The 25341-nt window shown below is 47.9% G+C and overlaps 1 protein-coding gene across 4 annotated transcripts in view; it reads left to right on the forward strand.

The window, feature by feature from the left end:
- The window catches only part of Dpp6 (dipeptidyl peptidase like 6), a 648628-nt gene that overhangs the window by 488565 nt on the left and 134722 nt on the right, over window positions 1-25341 (forward strand). For all 4 annotated transcript variants that reach the window (XM_069997168.1, XM_069997171.1, XM_069997167.1 and 1 more), the window contains exon 5: window positions 3902-3976. In XM_069997168.1, the coding sequence (XP_069853269.1) occupies window positions 3902-3976 (75 nt within the window). The remainder of the gene's footprint in view (window positions 1-3901; window positions 3977-25341) is intronic.

Below are 25341 nucleotides of genomic sequence, written 5' to 3' on the forward strand. Positions count from 1 at the left end.
ATGGCTTGCCAAGGGAATGGTGACGTCAGTGCCACTTACATGGGGTGGGCTCTGTGGCTCCACCACTTATGGGGTGGGCTCCATGGCTCTATCGCTTATGTGGGGTGAGCTCCATGGCTCCATCCCTCGCATGTGGTGGGCTCCGTGGCTCCATCCCTTGCATGGGGTAGGCTCTATCACTCCATCCCTTGTGTGGGGTGGGCTCCATCACTCCATCCCTCATGTGGGGTGGGCTCCGTTGCTCCATCCCTCGCATGGGGTGGGCTCCATCACTCCATCCCTCATGTGGGGTGGGCTCCGTCGCTCCATCCCTCGCGTGGGGTTGGCTCCGTCGCTCCATCCCTCGCGTGGGGTGGGCTCCTTGGCTTTATCCCTTGCGTGGGGAAGGCTCCATCGCGCCATCGCTTGCCCTGCTCCTGCTCTAGCGAGGCTATTCCACAGTAACTCGCTGGATTGAGATGGATCTCACGCCTTGCACAACCTTTTCTATTGACAAAGAAGAGATCGATGTGTCTCCCGTTTCATTCAAATTGTGCCTCATGTTGAGGAAGCTGCTTGGCAATGCATTTCAAGAGTAATGAAAATATTTACCCATTTTTTAGTCACCCGGGGGAATTCTTTTCACAAGTTAAAAAAAAAACAACATATAAAAGGCACAGTGCTGATGCATTGTTCATGATAGCAGAAATACCTAAAACAAGACAAGTAAGAAAATGGGAAAACTGAAGTATAACATAGCCATTAAAATAACAGCTATGAGGCTTCAGTTGCTTGAAAGATATTTATGTTTTTATATTAAATGAAGATTGAATACAGAGTCATACTTACATTTCTGTCGACAACTGTAAACCTCACCTGTGAATGCTGGAAAATCCAAAAAAGGAGCATTCAGCTAATAGCGTGTCCTCTTGGGCATTGGAATTTTATGTGTTATTTTTCCAACATAGTGATTTCCATAATTGCTATTTCAATGCCGTTTACTCAGTAGTGTTAATCAGATTCTTAAAACTTCCCTCTCAGGTTTCAGAGATTAGACTTGTTCCAGTCATGAGGACTTGAAGGCTGTAGAGGTCTCCTGGAGTTACTTGGACGGTAGAATAACAGCTGTGCTGCGGTGCTCACTTCTGTGCACCCTTGTGCCTCTGCTGGTCTAACTGCTGACCATGCTGATCACTTCATTTAATCAGTAAATTAACATTCAAGGAAAAAGCACTTTTGTTTCCCTCATTGACACCCACTTTGATTTTTATAATCAGTAGACAAATAATTTGATTTTTTTTTGCCAGTCCTGGGGCTCAAACTCTGGGCCTAGGCACTGTCCCTGAACTCTATTTTGCTCCAGGCTAGCACTCTACCACTTGAGCCACTTTCAGCTTTTTCTGTGATTAATGAACTACAGGGTCTTTGTAAGGATTTGAAGTTTTTTACGGTAAAATGTAAGTCTTAGATAAGAAGACAATATTAGAGGCCAGACGTCAGTGGCTCACACCTGTAATCCTACCTACTCAGTAGGCTAAGATCTGAGGATCACGGTGCAAAGCCAGCCCAGGCAAGGAAAGTCCAGGAGACTCTTATCTCCAATTAACTACCAGAAAAACAGAAGTGGCACTGTGGCTCAAGTGGTAGAGCACTAACCTTGAGCTGAAGAGCTAAGGGACAGTGCCCAGGCCCAGAGTTCAAGCCCCACAACTGACAAAAAAAAAAGACAATATTAGAGATGTTCTCTGAAAATTAATATTAAATTTTAATATAATCCTAATTAGAACTCCTCTAAAAAATCTATAGCATTGAATATTTGATGAAATGATCTTGTCATATATAAGAATAGACACCTGCCAGGTGCTGGTGACTCACACCTGCAATCCCAGATACTCAGAGGGTTGAAATCTGAGAATCTCAGTTTGAAGCCAGCCCAGGCTTACAAGTTTGAGAGACTCTTATATCAAACTAGCCAGCAAAAAGCCGGAAGTTGAGGTATGTCTCAAGTGGCAAAGAAAAAGCCAAGCATGACCACAGGGCCCTAAGTTCACGGGAATAAAACCTAATTATAACAAAATGAAGTTCTCTTTGTATTAAAGGCTTCAGTATTTTTTAAAACTGTCATTTCCTTTAGCACAAAAAAGTGATCAAAATAAGAAATGCAAAAAATACAAAAACAACTAAATTTAACTTACAATAAAAAGTGTAAGATTTTAAACATAAAAGGTGGCTCAGTGGTAGAGCGCTTGCCTTGCATGCTTGAGGCCCTGGGTTCGATTCCTTAGCACCACATAAGCAAAAAGAAAAAAGCTGGAAGTGGCACTGTGGCTCAAGTGGTAGAGTGCTAGCCTTGAGCTGAAGAGCTGAGGGACAGCGCCCAGGTCCAGAGTTCAGGCCCCATGACCGGACCCCCCCCCCAAAAAAAGGAAAAGTCGGTACACATTCCAGTGGACAATATTTGCAGGTAACCAGTCACCAAGTGGCTCTGGCCCACTGATGGGCTGAACTCCCACCAGGGAGTTTAGGAAAGAGGAGAACAGTCTCAGCATAGAAAAAACCCTGAAGCGGTGAGCCAATGGCTCACGCCTGTAATCCTAAATACTCAGGAGGGTGAGATCTAGAGGATTGTAATTCAGAGCTAGCCTGGGCAGAAAAGCCTTAGACACTCCATCTCAAAAATAACCAGGAAAAAGCTGGAGTGGAGGCTTTGTTCAACTGTTAGAGCACCAGCTGAGCAAGCAAGGTCTGGCAATAATATAATAATAACAATATTGATAATATTAGTAATAATATTAATATTCTTAAGGGGACACAGCTGGACAGTTCTAAAGATAAAATCTACATCAACTACACCATGGGAAGTAATGATTAAATGTCCCTGTGAGCCAGGCACCAGTGACTCACGCCTGTCATCCTAGCTACTCAAGAGACTGAGATCTGAGGATTGAGGGTCAAAACCAGCCCAGGCAGGAAAGTCCATGAGGCTCTTACCATCAATAAACTACCAGAAAACTGGAAGTGGCACTGTGCTCAAGTGGTAGAGCGTTCACCTTGAGCAGAAGAGCTGACGAACAGCACTCAGTCCCAGAGTTCAAAAATGTCCCTATGAGCATGAATTTAGGAGCGGGCTGTTGCTTGGTTCCTCAGCAAGACGTGGGAATGGCGTCTGGTAGGCAGAAAGTGGACCATTCCATGCGGGTATAGACAGTTTAATGGAGCACCCCATGCTTATATACAGCATGCAGGCACCGAAAGTAAATCCTCAGTCACAGGAACTCGGCTCGCACACCAAGGGGGGTTGTAGACCCTGGATGGTCAGGTTGGAGCCGGCATCCTCATGAGAGACTGTTGGCCAACACATCCCTGATACTGTCACCAGCTGTTCCTCCACAGCCAGGGGCTGAATGTTGGTCAACATCCACACCCTGGTTGTCAGCCATCGGGTTTCCTAATTCTGAGTCTGAACTCCGTGCCACAATGGCCAGGGACTGTCAGAAATGTGGCAGAAAAGTGATAGAGCCCTCTGTGACTGGCCTGGAGGGAAGGGGCTGATGGCTGGCGGGAGAAGCAAGCTGCAAAGGGATGTGTAAGATGGGCTCCTGCTCTCGAGACAGCCCTTCCAACAGGGAGGGAGACCACATGTGGTCCCAGACTTAGGGAAAACGTTCGTCTTTCATTCCCATTTCTACTGAGGTGTCTCAGCAGATGCCACTGGGACTGTCTTGTTTGAAAAAAGGATCAACTCACTGAACGATGTTTAGCTGTAAAGAAAGGACATAGGCACAGAATGAACGTCAACTGGCTGGTTACTAAACTTGTCAGTAAATTGTGACACACCAGCCAGGGTGGTTTGACTACTGGGCTCTGGGTTGTGGTATACCATACATTAACATTCTCTGTTTCCTTTTCTTCTTCCCTTCAGCAATCCTTAAAAGCCATCAGATACGAAATCTCTCCAGACAGGGAATATGCTCTCTTCTCCTATAACGTGGAACCGGTGAGTATGGCCCTTTGCTGTTTCTCTGTCCTGAGCTTATCTAAATTTATCTCCCTGAGCCATCATCCTTGGTGAGCTGTGAGTCCTCGCATGCTCTCAGCCTGGGACAATCTCTCCCCCATGCCCTACTGCCACCTAGCAGCGAGGAGAAGAATGGATGCTTCATGGCAGGGGTAATTGAAAGAGAAAAGGTCACTCCTGCAGGAGTTAGTTCCTGGGACTTTCTTGGGGAGGATGTGTTGATGGATATTTATATTGCCCTTTTGTGCACTTCTAAATAAAAGAATAATCACTTTCATCTTACATGTAAAATGCAGCTATAAATGTTCCCCCAAACCAAACTAATGGGTTGGTTCTCTGCCCATCTTGCTGTTGTGGTGCAAGCTGGAGTTCACTTTCATTTTGTAAATTCCTGGCTTGGGCATTATGAGCGTGACACTTTGCCAGCATGTTCTGTCAAAAGCTCACTGTGTGGTGAGGATGGAGAGAGTCCATGTGGTTATGGTGCTGTGTGAAGTGCCAGCTGACCCTCGCCCCCAGCAACTGGCACACTGAGAAAAGGAAGATACCACGAGTCCTAACCAGACATCTGGTGGAAGGGAGGGTGGGTGGAGAGAGTAACGGAGAGGACCGGCGAGTGAACGAGAGGAAGTGTGTACACATGAAGCTTCTTTGGGAAGGGGAGGAGGAGATGGATGGATGGATGGAGAGGTGAATCTGATCAAGGTGTGTTGTTTGCATATACAGAACTTGTCTAAATCAAACCCTCTGGCACAACAGATTGGTGCTAATAAAAGTGCTAAAAAAAATAAAGTAAGAAATTAAAAGCACCCTGGGGTTGAGTAGGAGACACAAAGTCAAAGATCTCCAGCCTGACCACATCTTTCTTTCTCCTGTCTTCTCTCTCTCTTCTCTACCTCGTTGAGAAGGCATTTTTTAAATACTTTTTTAGAATATTGGATGTTTTTTTAAGTATTTTTGTGTAGCAGGTGGATTGTTAGTTGAGATTTCAACTTTTTTTTTCTCCCAGTGTAAACTTGAAGTTCTGTGTTTGAGCCCCCACTGCCTCTGCTTCACTTTCTCTGTGGGAAGGTGCTCTGGAACAAAGAGCACCTGTGCTTACTGGGTGGCGTGGCTTTGGTGGCCTCAGGCATACGTCCTTCCTGGGGGAACCGGAAGTGACACTGGTCCTCAGTCTCCAGTGTGTAACGTATTTCCTAGGCCGGCTGTTCGCCAAGCCACGGGCATTCTCTTACCTATTTCTCTCCAAGTAGAATGGCAGGTACTGCTGTCAAGAAGTTGAGGACCCACCCTTATTCACCATCCTCTGTCTCGGGAGAGAGGTGGGGGGTGGTATGGACACCTTCCTCCATTCAGGGGGGCTGGGGGAGGGCCCTGTGAACCCGACTCCATGGGGAAAGGATGTTCCAGCCCTTGGCTGCCTGGTTTCCCCACAGAGATTCATCCTGCTCCTGCCTCTGAAAAGAGGATTGGGTCCTGATCTCTGCACTGTGGGAATTGGAAGCCATTTTTGCACTTGAGGAATTTGTGGTCCTGCCCTGCCTTTGCCTGGGCTCCTACCGCCAGCTAGGTGCAGCATGATGAGCACCCCGACGTGGAGGGGCACGGGCAGGCACATTTGTGATGGGAGTCTGAGAGTTCCACCGTCTCCCCTGCCCCTCTCTGCTGTCTGCAGAGAGCTGGGCACCGGTGGCTCACACTTGTAATCCTAGCTTCTGGGGAGGCTGAGAGTGAGGATCACGGTTCAAAGCCAGCCCAGGCATGAAAGTCTGTGCGACTCTTCTCTCCAATAAACCACTCAGAAAACCAGAAGTGGCGCTGTGGCTCAAGTGGTAGAGCACTCGCCTTGAGCTGAAGAGCTAAGGGACAGCGCCCAGGCCCAGAGTTCAAAACCCACAACTGACCAAAAAAAAAAAAAAAAAAAAAAAACCAATTTGAGATATTACAAACATAGAATCAGGGATAGATCTCAGTTCTTTACCCAGGCTTCTGCACTGAATTGCAGCCTCCTTGCAGTTCAGTTTGTTTGCTTCTGAGTGCACACATTCCTGAAAATAGGCGCTCCTGAATGGATGCATTGCACACAGGCTGCCCTGCAGTGAACGCGGCTCTTCCTTCACACGTGTGGTTCTCGTGTGCATCACGGACTGCTCACTGTAAGGATGGATGTAGTCTTTCCCCAGGAGTGTGTCCTTGGTGCTAGTGCTGTGGGACTAGGTCCCGGCAGCCCGCACAGCCCCTCCCGGGCTGACCTCGGGCAAGGAGCAGGTGGGCGTGGTCTCTGCAGAGACACCTGCCTGCACACTCCCAGCTCTGAGGACCGGCAGCAGACTGCCAGGCGTTCCCTCCCTCCTCCCCTCCTCTCTGGCCATCATAACCTCAGAGGAAACTGCGGGCCTGCGTCTTCATCAGTCCACGGCCGGCACGGCCAGTCCTGTTTTTCCAGCAGCTTCCACCGTGGTAGGACTGAAGACTGGCATTCCGTGTATCTTGGGGGAAGACGAATGGCCCACAGGGCTAGCCATGCTCAGTCCTGTCTGGACGGGCACCCCACACCCCACTGGCTTCTCTCCAGTGCCTAACGTCTGTGACTCAGCCCCAGCCGGCTCACTTCAGCGGCCAGACTGTCCGACTCTGCCCAGACTGCTCTGTGAGCCCCCCATGCGGTACCCTATCGCTCTTTAAGCCTAGCCTCACCGTGACATTCGCTTGAAGGTACCGAGGGTCGTCAAGAGAGCTTTAAATGTGTGTTCCCTGCATGGCTGCAGGCCTCCGGGCCCGGCTCTTTGGGAACTACTAAGCCGTGAAGCTGACTAAGGAACACAGGGTGGTGCGTGGCTCTTCGCCCGCCCTGGACCCCCGTGTCTCGCTCTGTAAGCGGGAGGGGGTTCTGTGCCTCTGCTGTGTATTTTTGAAGTTGCAGATAGTCGAAGTTTGGTGGTATTGTTCGTGGTGTCATTGTTGTTAACACACACTGCTTCAAAGCTGAAACATGGAGACGTCTCTTCTTTTGTTGTTGAACTTTATGAGTGTTTCTATTCGGGTTTTGGAGTGAAATTGACAAACAGAAAAAAATGTAACCCAAACAAAAGTTGTTCTGTCAGTCGTGTCAGACATTAAGATAAGCGTGTGTGTGTCTGCTGCTTTGACTAGAAGGGAAGCGGATGTTGTATTTGTCTAAACAGCACCTGGGTTGGAGAGGCTGCAGGTGATGGGTGAGTGTGGCTCCGGCAGGTCCCTGAGGGGTGTGTTTGCACCACTGACCACAGTAAGCAGGGTAGTGCAGTGCACACACACACAGGCGTAACACACATGAGTGCATATGCACACAGGCACATATAGTGCACACACATGCAGGTGCACGCATGCAGTGCAACACACGTGGGTGCACACGCACACACGCACAGACACACATACGGTGCACATAAGCACACATGCAGGTACAACACACAGTTGCACACACCGGCACACATGCACACATGCATGCAGGCACACATATTCGGTGCACATGTACACAGGCACACACAGGTGCACACACAGAGGTGCATATGCACAGGTACATATACCCCTAGGCGCACAGGCACACACACGCAGGTGCACGCACACAGGTACATATACATGCGGGCACAGGGGCACACACACAAGTGCATTTGCGCCAGGCACACAGATGCATATGCACAAACAGGTGCACATGCACAGGTACTATGCATGTAGGCACACACGCACAGGTGCATAAGCATGCAAGCACACAGGTGCACACAGGTGCACACAGGTGTACAGATGCAGATACACATGCACACAGGTGCACACCCAGGCAGGCCCACATACATAGCCACACCCACACGCAGGCATGCACACACACACATCATGGCTGGCCCTCATCTGGGATTTGTGCGCTATCATGTGCCCACACTGCCCTCCACATGGCGCCTTGCCTCACACCCCCAGGACCTCAGCTGTGCTCTGCACCCATCCTCACACCGTGGCTGAGTCAGCCTTCTAATGCCAGCCTGCGGTTGCATGGCTGTGCTTCATAGAATGGCAGGATGCAGCGAGCACCTCTTAGGCTCTGCCTCATGAAGCCAAGTACTCCCCACCTCAGGGTCTTTGCACATGCACAGACCCTCTAGAACATTCAGAGGACAAGGAAGTGGTAGCAGATGAGGAAAGGGGAGATGCAGGCTAGTGGGCTGGAAGGGGGCTCAGGTCTTGGAGCCCACACACAGAGGAGGAGGCTGGGATCTCAGAACTCAGGGTTCAGCCGGACTCGGGGTTCACACTCAGAGGAGGCTGGGGTCTCAGGACTCAGGGTTCAGCCGGACTCGGGGTTCACACTCAGAGGAGGCTGGGGTCTCAGGACTCAGAGTTCACACAGAGGAGAAGGTTGGGGTCTCAGGACTCAGGGTTCACACACTGAGGGGGAAGAGGGCTCAGGACTTGGGGTTCACACACTGAGGGGGAAGAGGGCTCAGGACTCGGGGTTCACATGCTGAGGAGGAAGCTGGGATCTCAGGACTCAGGGTTCACACACTGAGGGGGAAGAGGGCTCAGGATTTTGGGTTCACACAAAGGGGGAAGAGGGCTCAGGACTCGGGTTTCACACGCTGAGGGGAGGCTGGGATCTCAGGACTCAGGGTTCACACAGAGGGGGAAGAGGGCTCAGGACTCAGGGTTCACACAGAGGGGGAAGAGGGCTCAGGACTTGGGGTTCACATGCAGAGGAGGAGGCTGGGATCTCAGGACTCGGGGTTCACACATAGAGGGGGAAGAGGGCTCAGGACTTGGGATTCACACACAGAGGGGGAAGAGGGCTCAGGACTCAGGGCTCACACACTGAGGAGGAGGAAGGCCCTCGGTGCCATCTTTCAGCCCATCAAGACATGGGAGTCGAGACCAGAAAGAGCCGCCCCTCAAGGGGACCCAGTGTACCTCCTGAGGGTCAGGCTGTGGGCGTGGGGGGCCGGACGGGGACAGCACTATGGAAGAAGGTGGAGAGCTCAGAGCTGCTTACCTGGGGCTGAAGATAGCGTGGCAGCGATCATGTTAATACCACCGGCCATGGAGGCAACCTGAGCAAGGTAAACAATGCAGTAAGGTTTGTGTCACAGGTGGGTAAGGAGACCGGGGATGGAAGTGCTGGGCTTGCAGAGGGACGTTACCTAAGAGCACTTGGTGGCTCTCGCCACGAACCACCGAGGTTGAAATTGAGGGAGGGGACCCTGCCCCAGATCCTCACAGAGGGATCTGGCCTGGAATTCCCACTTAGCCGTCCACAGTCCTGGGTGAGCCTGTCTGTAGCCATGCTAGGAAGGACTTGGAGGGGACTAGCACGGGACCAAGCAACTGAAGCCTTCAGAGCAAAGTCAAGCGCAGAGACTTTGCTGTGGACCCTGATTTCTCTTTGTGGCTGGGCACTGTTAAACCACAGGGTCATCGCAGGGGGGCCACACGAGCTCCTCTGTGACCCCCCCACCTCCTCCTATTCCTTCAAGGACACCATGTGACAAGATGGGGAATTGAGATGTCTTCTAGAACATTTGCAGTGATTTCATCTGCGCCATCATCTTAGCCTGGAACTTCTGGGCAACTGGAAGGGCTGTTTTCCTTTTTTCTTTTTTTCATTGTGAAAATTCTGTACAGAGGGGTTACAATTACATGGGCAAGATAATGAGTACATTTCTTATTAAGCATTGTAGCCTCCTCCTTTGTTTCTCCTTCCCATCCCATCCTCCCCCCTACCTAACCCACCCTCCCCCCCCCTGCACCAAAGTTGTAAAGTTCGTTTTCGACCTAAGGACTTGTACATTTCATTGTTGCAATGAGTCCACCTGTATCCCTATTTAAATGATTTGTTTTGATTTGTTTTTTCCCTTCCACTCCACAAATTATACTAACATCAAATACAGTGAAAGCAGGGGTTATACCATGGGGGAAGGACATACAAATCAACAAAGAAATAAGCTTATAAATGTGTTGGAAACAATCGCATGAAAGAAAAAAACATTTGAATACATATCTTAGGGTTCATTTCCTAACATCAAATTATCTGACCTTTTCTGCTTGACTCAAACATATACTAGTTATTGCAAATAAGGGAAACCATGGGACCTATGTTTCTTTGGGCCTGGCTTACTTCACTTAATATAATTTTTGCCAAGTCTTTCCATTTCCTAACAAATGGAGCAATGTCATTCTTTCTGATGGAGGCATAGAATTCCATTGTGTATATATACCACATTTTCTTGATCCATTCATCTACTGAGGGGCATCTGGGTTGGTTCCATATCTTAGTTATGGTAAATAAGGCTGCAGTAAACATAGTCGTACTGGTAGCTTTAGTGTGGTCTTGTTTGTAAACATTTGGGTAGATGTCCAAAAGTGGGATTGCTGGGTCATAGGAGAGCTCTATGTGGAGTCTTTTGAGGAACCTCCATACTACTTTCCAAAGTGGTTGAACAAGTTTACCCTCCCACCAACAATGCAGCAAGGTTCCCTTCTGTCCACATCCCCTCCAGCATCTGTTGTTATTAGAGTTCTTGATTATAGCCATTCTAACTGGTGTGAGGTGGTATCTCAATGTTGTTTTGATTTGCATTTCTTTTATGGCTAGAGAGGTTAAGCATTTCTTCATGTGTCTATTGGCCATCCTTCTTTCCTCTTCAGGGAGGTTTCTCTTTAAGTCTTTAGCCCACTTATTTATTGGGCAATTGTTTCTTTGAAGATTTGTTGTTGGGGGATTTAATTTTTTGAGTTCCAGGTATATTTTAGATATGAGACCCTTGTCTGTTGTATGGCTGGTGAAGATCTTCTCCCAATCCCTGGGCTTTCTATTTATCTTGCGAGCTATGTCCTTTGCTATGCAGAAGCTCTGCAATTTCATGCAATCCCATTTGTCCAAGCTTTCTTTTATTTATTGTGTTTCTGGGTCTCTATTAAGAAAATTTGGGCCTGTGCCAAGGAGACCTAGGGTTTCTCCTATTCCATCCTGTAATGTTTTCAGAGTGTCTGCTTTCACTCTGAGGTCTTTGATCCATTTGGAGTTGATTCTGGTGCAGAGTGATATATAAGGATCTAGCTTTAGTTTTCTATAAGTAGTCAACCAATTTTGCCAGCACCATTTACTGAAGAAGCTGTCTTTCTTCCATTCTATTTTTTTAGCTCCCTTATCGAAAATTAGTTGGCTATAGGTCTGTAGGTTCATTTCTGGGTTTTCAATTCTATTCTGTCCTGAGGTCTGTTCTTGTGCCAGTACCAAGCTGTTTTGATTACTATGGCTTTATAGTAGAGTTTGAAATTTGGTATTGATATTCCTCCAACACTGTTCTTTCTGTTGAGGATCGTTTTTGCTATTTGGGGTCTTTTATTGCTCCATATGAATTTTTGGATTGCCTCTTCTATTTCCTTGAAGAATGAGGATGGAATACTGATAGGTATTGCATTGAATTTGTAGATAGTCTTGGGCAGTATTGCCATTTTCACGATGTTGATCTTTCCAATCCAGGAGCATGGGAGTTTTTGCCACTTTCTAAGTTCTGTTTTGATTTTCTTTTTCAAGTTTTTAAAGTTTTCATCATAGAGGTCCTTCACTTCTTTGGTTAAGTTAATTCCTAGGTATTTTATTTTTTGTGGGGCTAATTTCAGCCACACTTTTCTCATTGTTGGAATACAGAAAAGCTATTGATGTTTGAGGGTTAATTTTATACCCTGCTACTTTGCCAAAGGTTTGAATCAGCTTGAGTAATTTGGGAGTGGAGTCCATGGTATTCTTTAAATACAAGATCATGTCATCTGCAAAGAGGGAGAGTTTTACTTCTTCTTTCCCTATTTGGATCCCTTTTATATTTGCATCTTGTCTTATTGCTGTAACTAGGCATTCTAATACTAGATTGAAGAGAAGTGGAGAGAGTGAACATGCTTGTCTCGTTCCTGAGTTAAGAGGAAATGACTTTAGTTTTTCACCATTAAGTATAATGCTGGCTGTAGGTTTGTCATATACAGCCTTTATTGTATTGAGGAATGTTCCCTGGATTCCCAATTTTTCCAGAACCTTCATCATAAAGGGGTATTGGATCTTGTCAAATACTTTTTCTGCATCTATTGAGATAGCCATGTGGTTCTTATCCTTGCTCCTGTTGATGTGATGAATTATATTAATTGATTTGCATATATTGAACCAGCTTTGCATCCCTGAAATGAATCCTGTTTGATCGTGGTGTATGATTTTTTGTATGAATTGTTGAAGTCGATTGGCCAAAATTTTGTTTAGAAGTTTTGCATCAATGTTCATCAAAGAAATGGGTCTATAGTTCTCTTTCTTTGATGAGTCCCTGCCTGGTTTTGGGATGAGGGTTATGATGGCTTCATAGAATGAGTTCAGTAGTGAATTTTCTCTTTCAATTTCATTGAAGAGTTGAAGGCCTTGTAGAATTCTGCTATAAAACCATCTGGTCCTGGGCTTTTCTTAGATGGGAGGTCTCTTATTGCTGTTTCTATTTCAGTGCTTGGTATGGGCCTGTTAAGATGGTTTAACTCATCTTGGTTTAGTTTCAGCATGTCAGTATTTGCTAGGAAAAGGTCCATTTCTGCCAAGTTCTCAAACTTATTAGCATAAAGTTTTGAGAAGTATTCCCTTATAATGTTCTGAATCTTGGTTGTTTCTGTGGTGATGTTTCCGTTCTCATCTCTTAGTTTATTATTTGGCTGTGTTCTCTTCTTTTTCTGATAAGATTTGCTAAGGGTCTGTCAATTTTGTTAATTTTTTCGAAGAACCAACTCTTTGTTTTGTTGATTGTTTTTATGGTTTTTTTGGATTCTAATTCATTTAATTCTGATTAAATTTTAATTCTTTCTTTCTGTCTATTGGAATGGTGTTTATCTTGCTGCTCTTTTTCAAGGAGGCTCAGATGTCTCATTAAATTGTTGGTTTCAGATCTCTCCAATTTGTTTGACGTAGGAACTCAGAGCTATAAACTTGCCTCTGAGTACTGCCTTTGCTGTGGCCCGGAGGAGCTGGTAATTTGTGTGTTCATTTTTGTTGACTATCATGAACATTTGAATTTCGTTTCTAATCTCTTCCATGACCCACACGTGATTCAGCAGTTTGTTGTTCAGCCTCCATGTTCAGCCTCCAGGATTTTCTTTGGTGGCTTTTGGTGTTGAGTTCTAATTTTATTCCCTTGTGGTCTGAGAGAATGCAAGGTATAACTTCAATGTTTCTGAATTTGGACAAGTTTGCTTTGTGGCCTAAAATGTGGTCTATTTTGGAAAATGTTCCATGTGCTGCTGAGAAAAATGTGTATTCTGATGCTCTTGGGTGAAATATTCAGTAGATGTCTGTTAAAAGTTGATCGATGCCATTGTTTAGATCTGCGGTTTCTCTGTTGAGTTTTTGCCGAGTTGATTTATCTTGTGGGTAACGTGGTGTGTTAAAGTCCCCAGCAATTAATGTCTTTGGATCTATGTGGGATTTGAGGGAAAGTAGTGTTTCTTGGATAAATTTGGGTGCTTGCTCCATTGTTTGGTTAATAAATATTTAGAATTGTAATATCCTCCTGAAGGAGAGATCCCTAAATTAGTATGTAGTGACCTTCTTTATCTCTTCTCACTAATTTTAATTTGAAGTCTATTTTATCTGATATTAGGATTGCAACTCCCACCTGATTATGGGGGCCATTTTCTTGGTAGATTTTGTTCCAGCCTTTCACATTGAAAATGTGTTGGTTTTTATGGGCAAGATGTGACTCCTGAAGGCAGCAGATAGAAGGATCTTGATTTTCAATCCAACTAGACAGTCTGTGTGCTTAATTGGAGAGTTAAGTCTGTTAATGTTGAGAGATAGGACTGAGAGGTATTTGGGAGTTCCTGCCATTTTATCCACCTTCTTGGGGGCTGCCACAACTGGGTTCTTCCTGTGGTTCTTGGATTCTCAGTTTGGGTGCGGTTTCTTGGCCTTTATTGTGATCTTATTGGTTTTTTATGTGTAGGACATCTTTAAGAATCTTTTGTAGGGCTGGTTTGGTGAAGATATATTGTTTCAATTTTTCTTTGCTATGGAAGGTTATTTGACCTTCGGTTATGAAGGAGAGTTTAGCTGGGTACAGAATTCTTGGTTGATAGTTGTTTGTCTTTAGGGCATGGCATACATCATTCCAGGCTCTTCTTGCTTTGATTATCTCTTCTGAGAAATCTGAGGTGATTCTAATTGGTTTTCCCTTTATAGGTGATTGATCTTTTCTCCTTGACAGCTTTAAGGCTCTTTTCCTTGGTCTGAATTGATCCTGTGTGGATTATAATGTGACGGTGGAATGTCCTATTCTGGTCTGGTCTATTTGGAGTTCTAAAAGCTTCTTGTATTTGAATAGGCCTATCTTTTTGCATGTTTGGGAAGTTCTCTGCTAGGATCCTGTTAAACAAATTTCCTAGACCATTAACTTCTGTCTCTAGGTGCTCCTCTACACCCATTATCCTCAGATTAGGCCTTCTGATGGTGTCTTCCAAGTGTTGAATAGATCTATCATATTTCTTGGATTTGTCTTGGATGGTTGTATGGTCTTTCTCTATAATATCTAGGCTGTCTTCAATCCCCAAAATTCAATCTTCTGCATGGTCTAACCTACTATCAAGACTTTCTACTTTGTTTTTTATTTCTTTTCCTTCTACTTGGTCGGCTTTGATGGCTTCAAATTCTTTGTTGGAGCTTTGTTTTAGATCTTGTATGAACTTCTTTACTTCCTTAATTTGGTTTTCAGTGTTTATTCTCAAATCACTTAGTTGAATGATTATGGTTTCCTTAGACTCCCATTCCTGCTGTTAGGTTCCATTCAGCATTCCCTTTGTGGTCTCATGGATTCCATGAATGTCTTTAGTGGTCTTTCTGTACTCATCCCGCTCTCTCAATTTCTGTATTACTCTTTGATTAGCTTCCTTACATTCATGTAGTTCTCTTTGAGTGTTCTCAGCCTGCTCACGCCATTCCTGACTTTCTCTTTGACTGATCTCAGCCTGCTCACGCCATTCCTTTATTTCTCTTTGAGTATTCTGAAGCTGCTCATGCAATTCCTGTATCAATCTTTGAGTAGTTTCCTCACGCTCATGATATTCCTGTATTGACCTTTGGTTTGCCTCCTCTCTCTCCCTATCATGCTCATAGAGAGTCCTTTGCAGCTTTTCAATCTTTTCATTTACCATGTTTACCAGTAGTGTTTGTAGAGCTTTTGGGGAACTCTCTGGATTATTCATAATCTGTTCTGTCCCCTGATTATCATGATTGGGAGTTGAGATACCCAGTCTTGTCATTTTTCTTGTGTTTTTCTGGGTTGCTCTGCCCATTTGGGATGAAAGTAATACCAGTTTTGTGCTAGAACACTATTTTAAGGCAAGCATCAACCAAAGTCTGTAGTTGCACAGTCAAAAGTCTGAAGATACAATCTAGTTCAACAGATATATCTATTCAACATCAAACAACTAAGTATTAATGGGTTACAAACCGCAAAGAAGAATTTGGCAAACAGAAATTATTAGGTATAGGGAGAGATGTAGGTAAAAATAGGAATAGAGGGATGTGGAAAGGCAGAGGGAGAGTTAACTAAGTCCTAATCTCAAAGTGTAAAATAGGTTGAATAGAATGATAGTAGAGAGAGAGAAAAAAAGAAAAAAGAAAGAAAAAAAGACAAGAAAAAATAGAAAATAAAAGTTAAAAATTAAAAAGTGCAACACTTAAAATTATGCAAATATGAAAAAGTAATATTCAGAGAAGAACGTGGGTAGAATAAGAGAAGGGGAAGGATAGAAAGGAGATGTGAAAAACAAAAATAAAAATGCTTAAAATATTATATAGGTATAAAGAGGTAGTACTGCTATTAAGGAATTTAAGTCTAAGAGGTTTTAAATTGAGTAATAAATTTCTGGATTAAGTCTGTACACAATGGGGGCTAAGGTCTAATAATCACCTATAGGTATATCTGAGGATGAGCAGAACAGCAATTAAGTCACACAAAGAAGAATGAAAGAGAAGAAAAAGTGAAAAGACTGAGAAGGAAAAAAAAAAGGATCAAACAGTAGAGCTAAACAAAAAAATGTAAAAAAAGAAAAAAAGTACACACACATATACCCCTAAAATAATTATAAGAGGAAGAAAAAAAAGTTAATAGAAAACAAAAAAATCCTAAAATAATTATAAGAGGAAGAAAAAAAGTTAATAGAAAACAAAAAAAAATTTAAGATAAAAATTAAAAAATTTTAAATGTTTTAGAAAAAAAAATTTATAAAAGATACCAAAAAAATGTTCTTTGATTTTTTTTTGGGGGGGGATGGGAAGATCCTGTATCTCCCTTGTGTCCGTAACCAGTCTCTTGTTGGAATCTCTGGTCTGTTTGTGGTGTTTTGATTTTCCTGTGGCTTGGGTGGTTTCTTAAGTCAGTTTGTTTGAGTAGGCAGAAAAATGCTCTGCTTTACCCAGGATTTTGTGATCCTTCTCCCAGGCTAGTTCAATGGGAGGGAGATGTGCATTGAGTATCAATCACAAAAGAGGGAGATGGCTGTTTCCTCTAGTTTGGAGATGCTGTGATGAGGCTAGGTTCTGGGTAGAGTTGAGGCCTTTCAGCAAACAGTAGCTTTTCCCTGCCAGAGCTGGGTGACTTTTCCCTGGGTGGAGCTGAGCCTGGCAGGTCAGGTTAGGTTCCTGTGACCTGCTAAATGACTCTTATTTTCTTCCAAGACCTGAGTTGGAGCTAGCAGCTCAGCCAGGCCTTTGTCAGTATCAAAGATGGAGATCTCCAGTAGTGGGAGGGAGAGGGGATGGCCTTCCCTCCTCTGCTTCCTGAGAAGGAGTGAGGATGTCAGGCTTCTACTCATGCCAGAGTCTTGGTTCCTGGGTCATCTCTGGTCTGCGAACTGCAGGATGATGTCTGCTCCTGGTCAGTTCTTGCTGGTGTCAAGTAGAATCCGCTCGCCCGCCGCGTCTGGTGCCTTTGTCCCAGACTCTCTGTGTTGCAGGTATGGCGGCTACAGCCGCCGCTGCCGCAGCAGCCACAACTTCTGGCAAATGCTCAGATCTGTCTCCTTGCCTGGATTTTCCCTCTCTGGCCTAACTCTCTGTACTGTTATGGCACACTTGGTGTGATTCTCTGGCTTAGGACTTTTCACTGGAACACTAAAACTGCTTTCTATGCGAGAGCTTGTTTAGCCTCCAGCTTCTCCTCTGCCATCTTCCCAGAACTTATTTTTACTTTTTTATATATTTCTTTGTTTGTGATCACAGAGGGACTTTGCAGAGTGTAATTTTCGAAAGCCTGCTGCATTCCTGCATGCTTCCCTAGGTGTATGCTGCTTTGTGTGCAGCAAAGGGGAGGGGTTTGGAACGTAGTTGCAGCAAGCACTGGATTTCCGTTCTGTAGCCATCTTGATTCTCGCTGGGCTGCTTTATTTGTGAGAGCTTATTCTAGCAAACAGACTGAAACGAGCGACTGACCCTCTGTATTGTTGGGCTAGTCTGTGTGTGATCCGAATGCAGACACACACACACACACACACACACACACACACACACACACACGCATGCCTTCCTAAGATCAACCACACCCCTTGGATCTCTCCAGTGCCACCAAATAAAATGGCTTCCCAGGGCCTCCACAGAGGCCCCCATTCAGAGTTCTCATTACTGAGACCTTTCTTGCCATCTTAAGTGGCCTGCCCCCAACTCATCCAAGGAAGTGCCTGCTCACACTTACAAAGCCAGTCAGCCACATAGGAGAGCTAGCTGTTCTCGTGAACCCAAACAACCATGGCTTTTGTATAACTAATGACTTACACATTCCTAAGTTAAAGTCAAATTTAATTACAACATTAAAATTATCTCACGGCGGGCTGGGAAGGTGGCTCAGTGGTAGAGTGCTTGCCTCGCATGCATGAAGCCCTGGGTTTGATTCCTCAGCACCGCATAAGCAGAAAAAGCCAGAAATGGTGCTGTGGCTCAAGTGGTAGAGCACTTGCCTTGGGCTGAAGAGCTGAGGGACAGCGCCCAGGTCCAGAGTTGAGGCCCCACGACTAGGGGGAAAGGGGGATGATCTCAGTGTCTCCTTGTGTGGAGCTAGTGAACCCTCCTGGCATTCGTGCATGGGAATTCTGAGGTGCCGCTCCCTGGGAGGGACACAAATAGAGAGAGCCATGATGGAGGATTCTCTTATTTGAGTTGCTTACCAGTCAAAACAGCACCTGGATGTGGAGAACCGCCTGGGCAAGGGAGCCTGGTGCCACGTGCTCTCTGGCCAAGGCCCCAGGGCTCATCTTGAGTTTGTGGATGGTGGCGAGGCCAGCATTGGTGGGGGTTGGGGGGGGGTCAGTAGGATGTTCTGACCAGCTTTGGGGCTTGTGCACACCAGCCCAGCATTTCTCCTATGAGAATTATACATGGTATGTGTTCCAACTAGGTGTCTTCTATGCATTCTTACCTTCCACGGCAGGAAGATTGTAGCGTATTCTCTGATTCCTAGAAATGGAACTTTGAGACTGAAGGGAACCCGGCGGGGGTCCTGGTCACAGTCCAGGCAGCCTCTCTGGAAGGGAGCTCTGCTGCCTCTCATCGCCTAGAGCTGGGGCCGTGCAGCCCAGCCTCGCCCATGACCCCCTCCTGCGGCTGGGAAGTTCCGACTTCACCAGTTTAAGCCTACTTTCACAAGGAGCTTCCCTGGCCTCTCTCATTTCACCGCCTCCTGCTGGAGGAGTTCCCCTGGGATTTTCTGAGCAATGGGACGGCTGACATTGCCCAGATGGGAAGGCCACCACCCGTCTGTGGCTGTGGGTGCTGGGACCAGAGCTACTGCTTTATTGGGTTGTCGTTGAGGCTGCGTGGCCACATGCTCAGCACAGTCATACAGCTGCTACAGACCAATTCACCATTGCTTCCCAGTGACCTTCACAGACCCCAGGACATTCTGCCCGCTCACATCCAAGTCTTGGCTGGACGTGGGTCCCAGAACACATCTCCAGAAGCTGGGTCAGCACAGCCTGACCTCATGCAATGTCTGAACTCGTGGTCTGAGTAACAGGTTTGGTAAATTAGTGAATGACTTGCTGCATTGTCCTTCATCATGTAAATGGCAGCCAACACAACCCTCGGATCTTCCCCTGGGTGCCCAGGGAGGAGAGGGGAGCAGCCACGTTTCCTAAACCCTCCCCTGCCAGACGAGGGTTGCCACAGCCATGATTTGCTCTTGGGTTTCATCGTTTTGTTAAAGTAAGACAATCGAGGCACAGCTGCTACGCCTGAGCTTGTCATGGTCTGTCAGAGTAGCCCATCCCTCTCAGCACAGCACAGACGACCTTCAAACTCCAAGGAAGGTACGGGGTGGAGATGAGCAAAACCAACCTAGATCCCCAAACCTATCATCACTGACTGAGCATCAGATCATTATCGTTGCTTTGTTTAAAAAAAAATGTCTTGCAGAATCTTAGTTCAAACCCAGAGCCTTGAGCCACATCCCTAGTCCTTTGAGTTTGTCTTTCAGACAAGATCCTTCTTGTGCTGAAGACACCTGGGTTAGTCTCAAACTCTGATCCTCCTTCCTCTACCTCCTCAACAGCTGGGACTGTAGGTGTGTGCTACTCTGCTCAGTCTACACCCTTGTCTTTTCTGGAGCTTCTTTTCATGGTGTTAGTTCTCATGTAAGCTTGGACATCACTGTCTAGTGTGTCTTCAGAACCTCTCAGTGTCCCGACACTTAAACTTATTCTGAGCAAAAGTAGTTCCCAACTGTGTGTACCTTGGAAATGGAAGAGCTAAGCTCAGGAAGATCTCTTTCCCTCACTTACAAGGCAGGGGCCCTGTTTTACTCAGGCTGAAGGGTCCCTGCTGTTTACCTGTGTTTCTGGCTGACCATTGGGCTGAGGGAAGACGCCCTGGGTGGCCAGTGTCACGCCTTCAGCAGAAGTGCTGGCTGCGGCCCACCACATGTGCACAAGAAGTGTGGACACCAGGTCCTAGGGTTCCACAGGGCAGAGCGCACGCTTAGACCAGGGAGCAAAAAAGAAAGCAAAGATGTGACTCTCTGGCCTTCCTTTGAGCATCTGTGCTTGCTGTTGGCGGAGGTCACGGACTGGTGATGGGCAGTCCACCCCACAAGGAGCCCCCAGAGCAGGGCAGAGGCCGGAGCAGGGAGGGGGAGTGTGGCAGAGGCGCCTCCACAGACCCTGGGCCAGTGTCTTAATCACATTCCTGGCCCAGGAAAGGAGCCAAGTCAAAGCTGAGCTGTATCACAGGAAGAGAGCCAAGTCAAGGCCGGGCCGTATCACGGGAAAGGAGCTGAGTCAAGGCCGGGCCGTATCACAGGTTTAGCCCCTACCATGGTGATCAGTGGCAGTGATGGCGATGATGGTGCTGGTGGCGGTGGTGAGGAAGATGGTGGCCATGAAGACCAAGAAGAAAACAGCCACCAGTGCGGCGACTGCAGTCCTGCTAGTTGTGGTGCGCCAGGACAAAGGTCAGGATCATTATGGCACCAGTAACGATCTTGATCAGACAGACATTGATTGTCATTATTTCTTGGAGGCCTATCTCAGGGAGAAAAAAAAGAATAAGGAGATAATTAGCAGTCTAGAGGGAGACATGGGGACAAAGGGTGAACAGCTTCGTGGACAGCAGCGTGCGCCCTGCTGCATGCTGGGAGTGAAAGTGTTGGATGAAGGGCCTGCTGTCTCAGCAGCGTTTCTAAATATACCAGCCCCAGGCCGCACCAGCGGCCACAGCTGCCAAGCCAAGCCGGCCTCCCACCCTCGGGCCCTGCCTCTTGCCTCGGGCCCTGCCTCCCACCAAAGGCCCTGGCTGTGGGCCTGAAGACCAAGCCCAGCAGCCCGAGTCAGGGAGCACGGCTCTGCCAGGGAACGCAGGGCGGCACTGACAGCTCAGGGCCCCAGGTGAGCCCCCTGGAGCCCAGCTCCCAGCCTGAGCTCCCTGCTGGTGCCTCCACCCCCCCCCCCAGGGCATGGCAAGATCGCAGTCAGCAGCCACTGCAGGGCACAGACAGGGCTGGACCACTGCAGGGTGGCAGGCTAGTCTGGTCCCCACAGAGGGCTCCAGGCCTCTTCTGTCTCTGACCTCAGGGAGCCCCAGCCGATGGGGTCACAGTCAGTGTGCTGTCTTCGGACTCAGCATTGGGTTTGTTGATCCAGGAGAGCTCCCCTGGCTGAAAGCACGCCTTGCTGACCTATGGGAATAGAGAGCAGAGCAGAAGGGAAGGCGGGTTACAGCACTGCATCAAATGGCACACAGTGAAAGCTCCTCCCTCTGGACTCACCCATGCACCCATGTGTACCCTGGGGTGGGGGCGGGGACCCCCGAGTGCTGCCCATGGAGGAGGAGCTGGCCAGAGGCCACAGCGCCCACAGAGAGCCAGCCCCCCCTCATTCCCCAGCTCATCCTCATCCCCTCTGCTCCCAGACTCCCCTACCCATAGCTTCATGCAACAGGTGGGCCCTCAGTCCATGGTCAGGGGTGGGGTGGGGCAGCGCAGACCCTTGCCAGTCCACACCAGAGAGCTCCGAGTCAGGACCCTGACACCCGCTCAGGTGAGTGATGAAAGCCACATAGTGAGAGGCTTAGGGCAGGAAGGGCAAGCATGCTGCTCATTCCGTTAGCTCTCTCAGGCCCCTAGGGGTGGTGTGGGAAGGGAGGGACACATGGGTGGGTCCTGCCTGATAGGTGTTGGCAATATGTAGATCTATCCACATTCCTGGCCCAGCACTGTCCTTACATCAGACATGTGAGAGCCTTTCGCCCTCTCTTTGGGCCAGCTGGCCAGGTTAGGAGGAGGAGAGCGGAGCACATGCCCTCCTGAATGGCGATGCATCGCTCATTGTCAGTAATGTAATAGCCAGTGCATGAAAGCCACCCTTCTGGGACACTGACTTCTATAATCCTCAAGAAGCCAAATATAAGGATCCTTCCTCCAAGATCAGGTTGTGCTGCTCAAATGGTGCACTGGTCTCACCCACTGCTGGTTGTCCTTACACTTAGAAAGCTGTGAGTTCAGAACCTTAGGATACGCACATTCAAAAACAAATCATAGCCAGGCACCGGTGAGACACGCCTGTAATCCTAACTACACAGGAACTGAGGATCGCATGTAGTTCAAAGCCAGCCTGGGGAGGAAAGTCCTTGAGATTCTTATCTCCATTTACACACCAAAAAAAAATCCAGATGTGGAGGTGAAAAGCCAGAAGTGGAGGCGTAGGTCAAGTGGTAGAGCACTAGCCTTCACCAAAACAACTCAGGGACAGTGCTCAGGCCCTGGGTTCAAGTCCCAGCACCAGCACAAAATAAAAACACCATCATGTGTCCTCCTTGGGCCATGGATGCCACCAGTGTCAGTGAGGGGGGATGGGCCCTGGGCCTAGAAGAGCGAGGCTCTGAGCTCCCTCCCCTCATCTCTGGAGGAAGGAAGCGCCAGGCTGCACTGGGAGTCGATCCATGGGAAGCCAGCACCTTCTGCGTGCCAGCCTCTGCGTGGCAGCTCTGCATAGGAATGGAAGGGTTGGACAGAGCACCCATACCCCAGGCACTTAATCCTGGACCCAAGTCCAGGAGCCAGCTGGCGAGATGGTGGCGGTCCCAGCTCTGCTGTTCAGCGGCTCTGCCGTGTCTCTAAGAGAGCGTTGAGAACAACTTCGTGAGCAGTGATATCCGGACTCCGCCGAGCACGTGGTCTGCCATCTGGAAAGCGCCTGCAGGGAGGTGAGGAGCCACGAGAGTCTTAACCAGAGAACTGGCCGGAGCCTGCGCCTGGGAGAATCTGCAGTCCCAGCCTTCTGAGGCAGTGGGCTGCTCTGGGGGCCCCTCAGCCGGGGACACCCTCATCCAGGGGGGGACCTCATCCAAGAAGTTCACAGACGGCGGCACATGCCCGGAAAGAGCTCCATGGTGACGGTGGAGGCGTGTGGGTTGCAGGAGCCAGCCGATCTCTCCAAGCCAGGCACGGGCACGGCTTCAAAAGCACGTGCCAGGCACAGGGGCAAGGTTGCAGGCACGCCCTTTGTTGTGCTCAGGCTCCTTGAAGGTGAGGTGTCTCATTCATCTACTGCAGCCTCAGCTTCTCACCCTCAGAGTGGAGAAAGGGAGCAAAGCGGTCATTCCCTGAGCACCGTCCACTCCGGAATCACCACCACGCACACCTCTCCACAGCCATGGGCCTCATACTTGTGCCACCTCCAGCCTTTCCACTCCTGCCATTGTAGAGCCTAGTCCCTCTGCTGCCAGGCAGTGGGCAGAGGCCCTCCTGCTTGCCAAGCCAAAGGCTCCCGTCTCCTCTCCTGTGGTCCCTGGACACAGGGCAGGACCTGTGACATTTGCAGAGGAGCCTCGTGCACGTTTCCTTAACACTCAGCCCCAGGGTCCCTGACTGCTTTCCAGCAGTTTTCCTTGCCCATAAAAACTCCTTACCTCACGCTTAGAACAGAAGGAGCCTGCGTCGTCCAGGCCCAGGTATTCATTTTGGTCAAGAAGAAGAAAAGAGCATTTGACCCAATTACAGAAACCATTGAATGCCCCTCCCCTGCCTGCACCTCCCTCTTGCAGAGCACAGAGGAGGGAGGGGTGGAGCCCCCAGAGCTTTGACATCCAGGCTGCCCACCCCTCCTCAACGCCTCGCTACCACCACTGCCATCCATCCTGACTAAATTCCATCACACTCCAAGAAACCGTACCAGATGTACAGGATACATTCACATCCACCACCTTGAAGTATTTATGAAATGGAAGTGAAGGGGAGAGACTGGGTTCATGTTGGTTCTGAAGGGAGAAAGTTCTAGAAATAAAAATAGACTTCTAGGTGGAGTTTGAAGTAAGAGAACATCACAGTACAATAAGAGGAAAGGAGAAGCCAGGCTCCAATGGCTCATGACTATAATCCTAGCTACTCAAGAGGCTGAGATCTGAGGATCAGGGCTTGAAAGTCAATGGGCAGGAAAATCCATGAGAATATTATCTCCAATGAGCCACCCTAAAAGCTAAAGGAGGAGCTGTGTTCCAGGTGGAGCACCACCTTAAATGATAAGGCTCAAGGGCTACTCCAAGACCCTCCTCTCTCTGCCTCCATCTGTCCTTCCAGCCCTCCGTCTCCAGTCTGTCTGGACTCAGGGCCATTCCCTGCTGACCCTTTCTGAAGATGAGTTCATTGCAGCTTCAATACAAGCCCCTTACCCGCTCCCCAGTTGTGGCTGGTACAGGAAGGTGGGCTAGAAAGGGAGAAACCACCACGGTGGCAAAAGTTTTCATCTCGTGGTAAGGTGTTGAGTCCCTGATCTCTTTCTTCACCATCGCTTGACCCTGAACAAATCGGTTTGCATCTCAGCCTCTGAGCTTCAGGCTCTTAAGTTAAAGGGGTAAGCCAGGAACATACAAGGATAAGAAAAATTGTGATGCTCATATGAAGGAATGTAGAAACGTGTGTTGTAAGCCGGGTGCTGGTAGCTCCTTCTTGTAATCCTAGCAGGAGGCTACAGATATAAAGGGTCCAGGTTCAGAGCTAGATCAAGAAGAAAAGCCCATGAGACTCCATCTTTAGAATAACCAGCAAAAAGCAGGTCTGAAAGCATGGCTTAAGTGGTAGAGTACCTGTTGTGAGCAAAGAACTGAACAACCTTGAGGCCGTAAGTTCAATCCCCAGTATGAAAGAGGGGGGAGGAAGGAAATGAGGGAAGGAGAGAGGGAGAAGAGAAAGAAGAGAAGAGAGAAAGATGTATTATAAATTCTGAAGACTCAGACTGACACGTGTAGGGAGGTTTCCTCTGTTTGTATCTTGCCTCTGGGTATGGCTGACCCCACAGACAGAGAATGCAGACAAGAAAACAAGGAGCCACACAACAAAGAAAGAAATGTGTTTCGGAGAAAGTGAGAAATGAATCCCCAGAATGGCCTGGGAGAACAGGAAAGGAGAACAGCCGAGCGGTGGAAGGGAATTTGCTCAGCGCCCCATGGCCGGCCTGGGGGGCGGAAGGCTGGCCCACCAGCCAGGTCCTTATGGCTCACTGCAGAGGGCCTCTCCTGGATGGACGACTTCGGGTTTCTCCCTTGCAGATATTAGCTGGCTTCACTTGTTTCCAGAAGACTCTGAAACCAGGGCGGCGCTGCTACTGGCGCCTCAATGCCCCACCTCAGACGGGAAGAGAAGAGGTTTCCTGTCAGCCATGGTGGGAGTGGGTCTTTGCAAACAGCATTGGAATCACAGCTGCATGTCTTCTCTGAAATAGATGACAGGTATTTAAGGCACATGCCCTCATGGTCACTTACCACTAACAAGAACATGGGAGAGGGACATGGAGAATGAATGAAAGCGCCTCAGGCCTTGCTTTGAATG

This window comes from Dipodomys merriami, unplaced genomic scaffold (genome assembly GCF_024711535.1).
Source record: "Dipodomys merriami isolate MVZ:Mamm:240054 unplaced genomic scaffold, mDipMer1.0.p SCAF_5, whole genome shotgun sequence".
NCBI lineage: Eukaryota > Metazoa > Chordata > Mammalia > Rodentia > Heteromyidae > Dipodomys > Dipodomys merriami.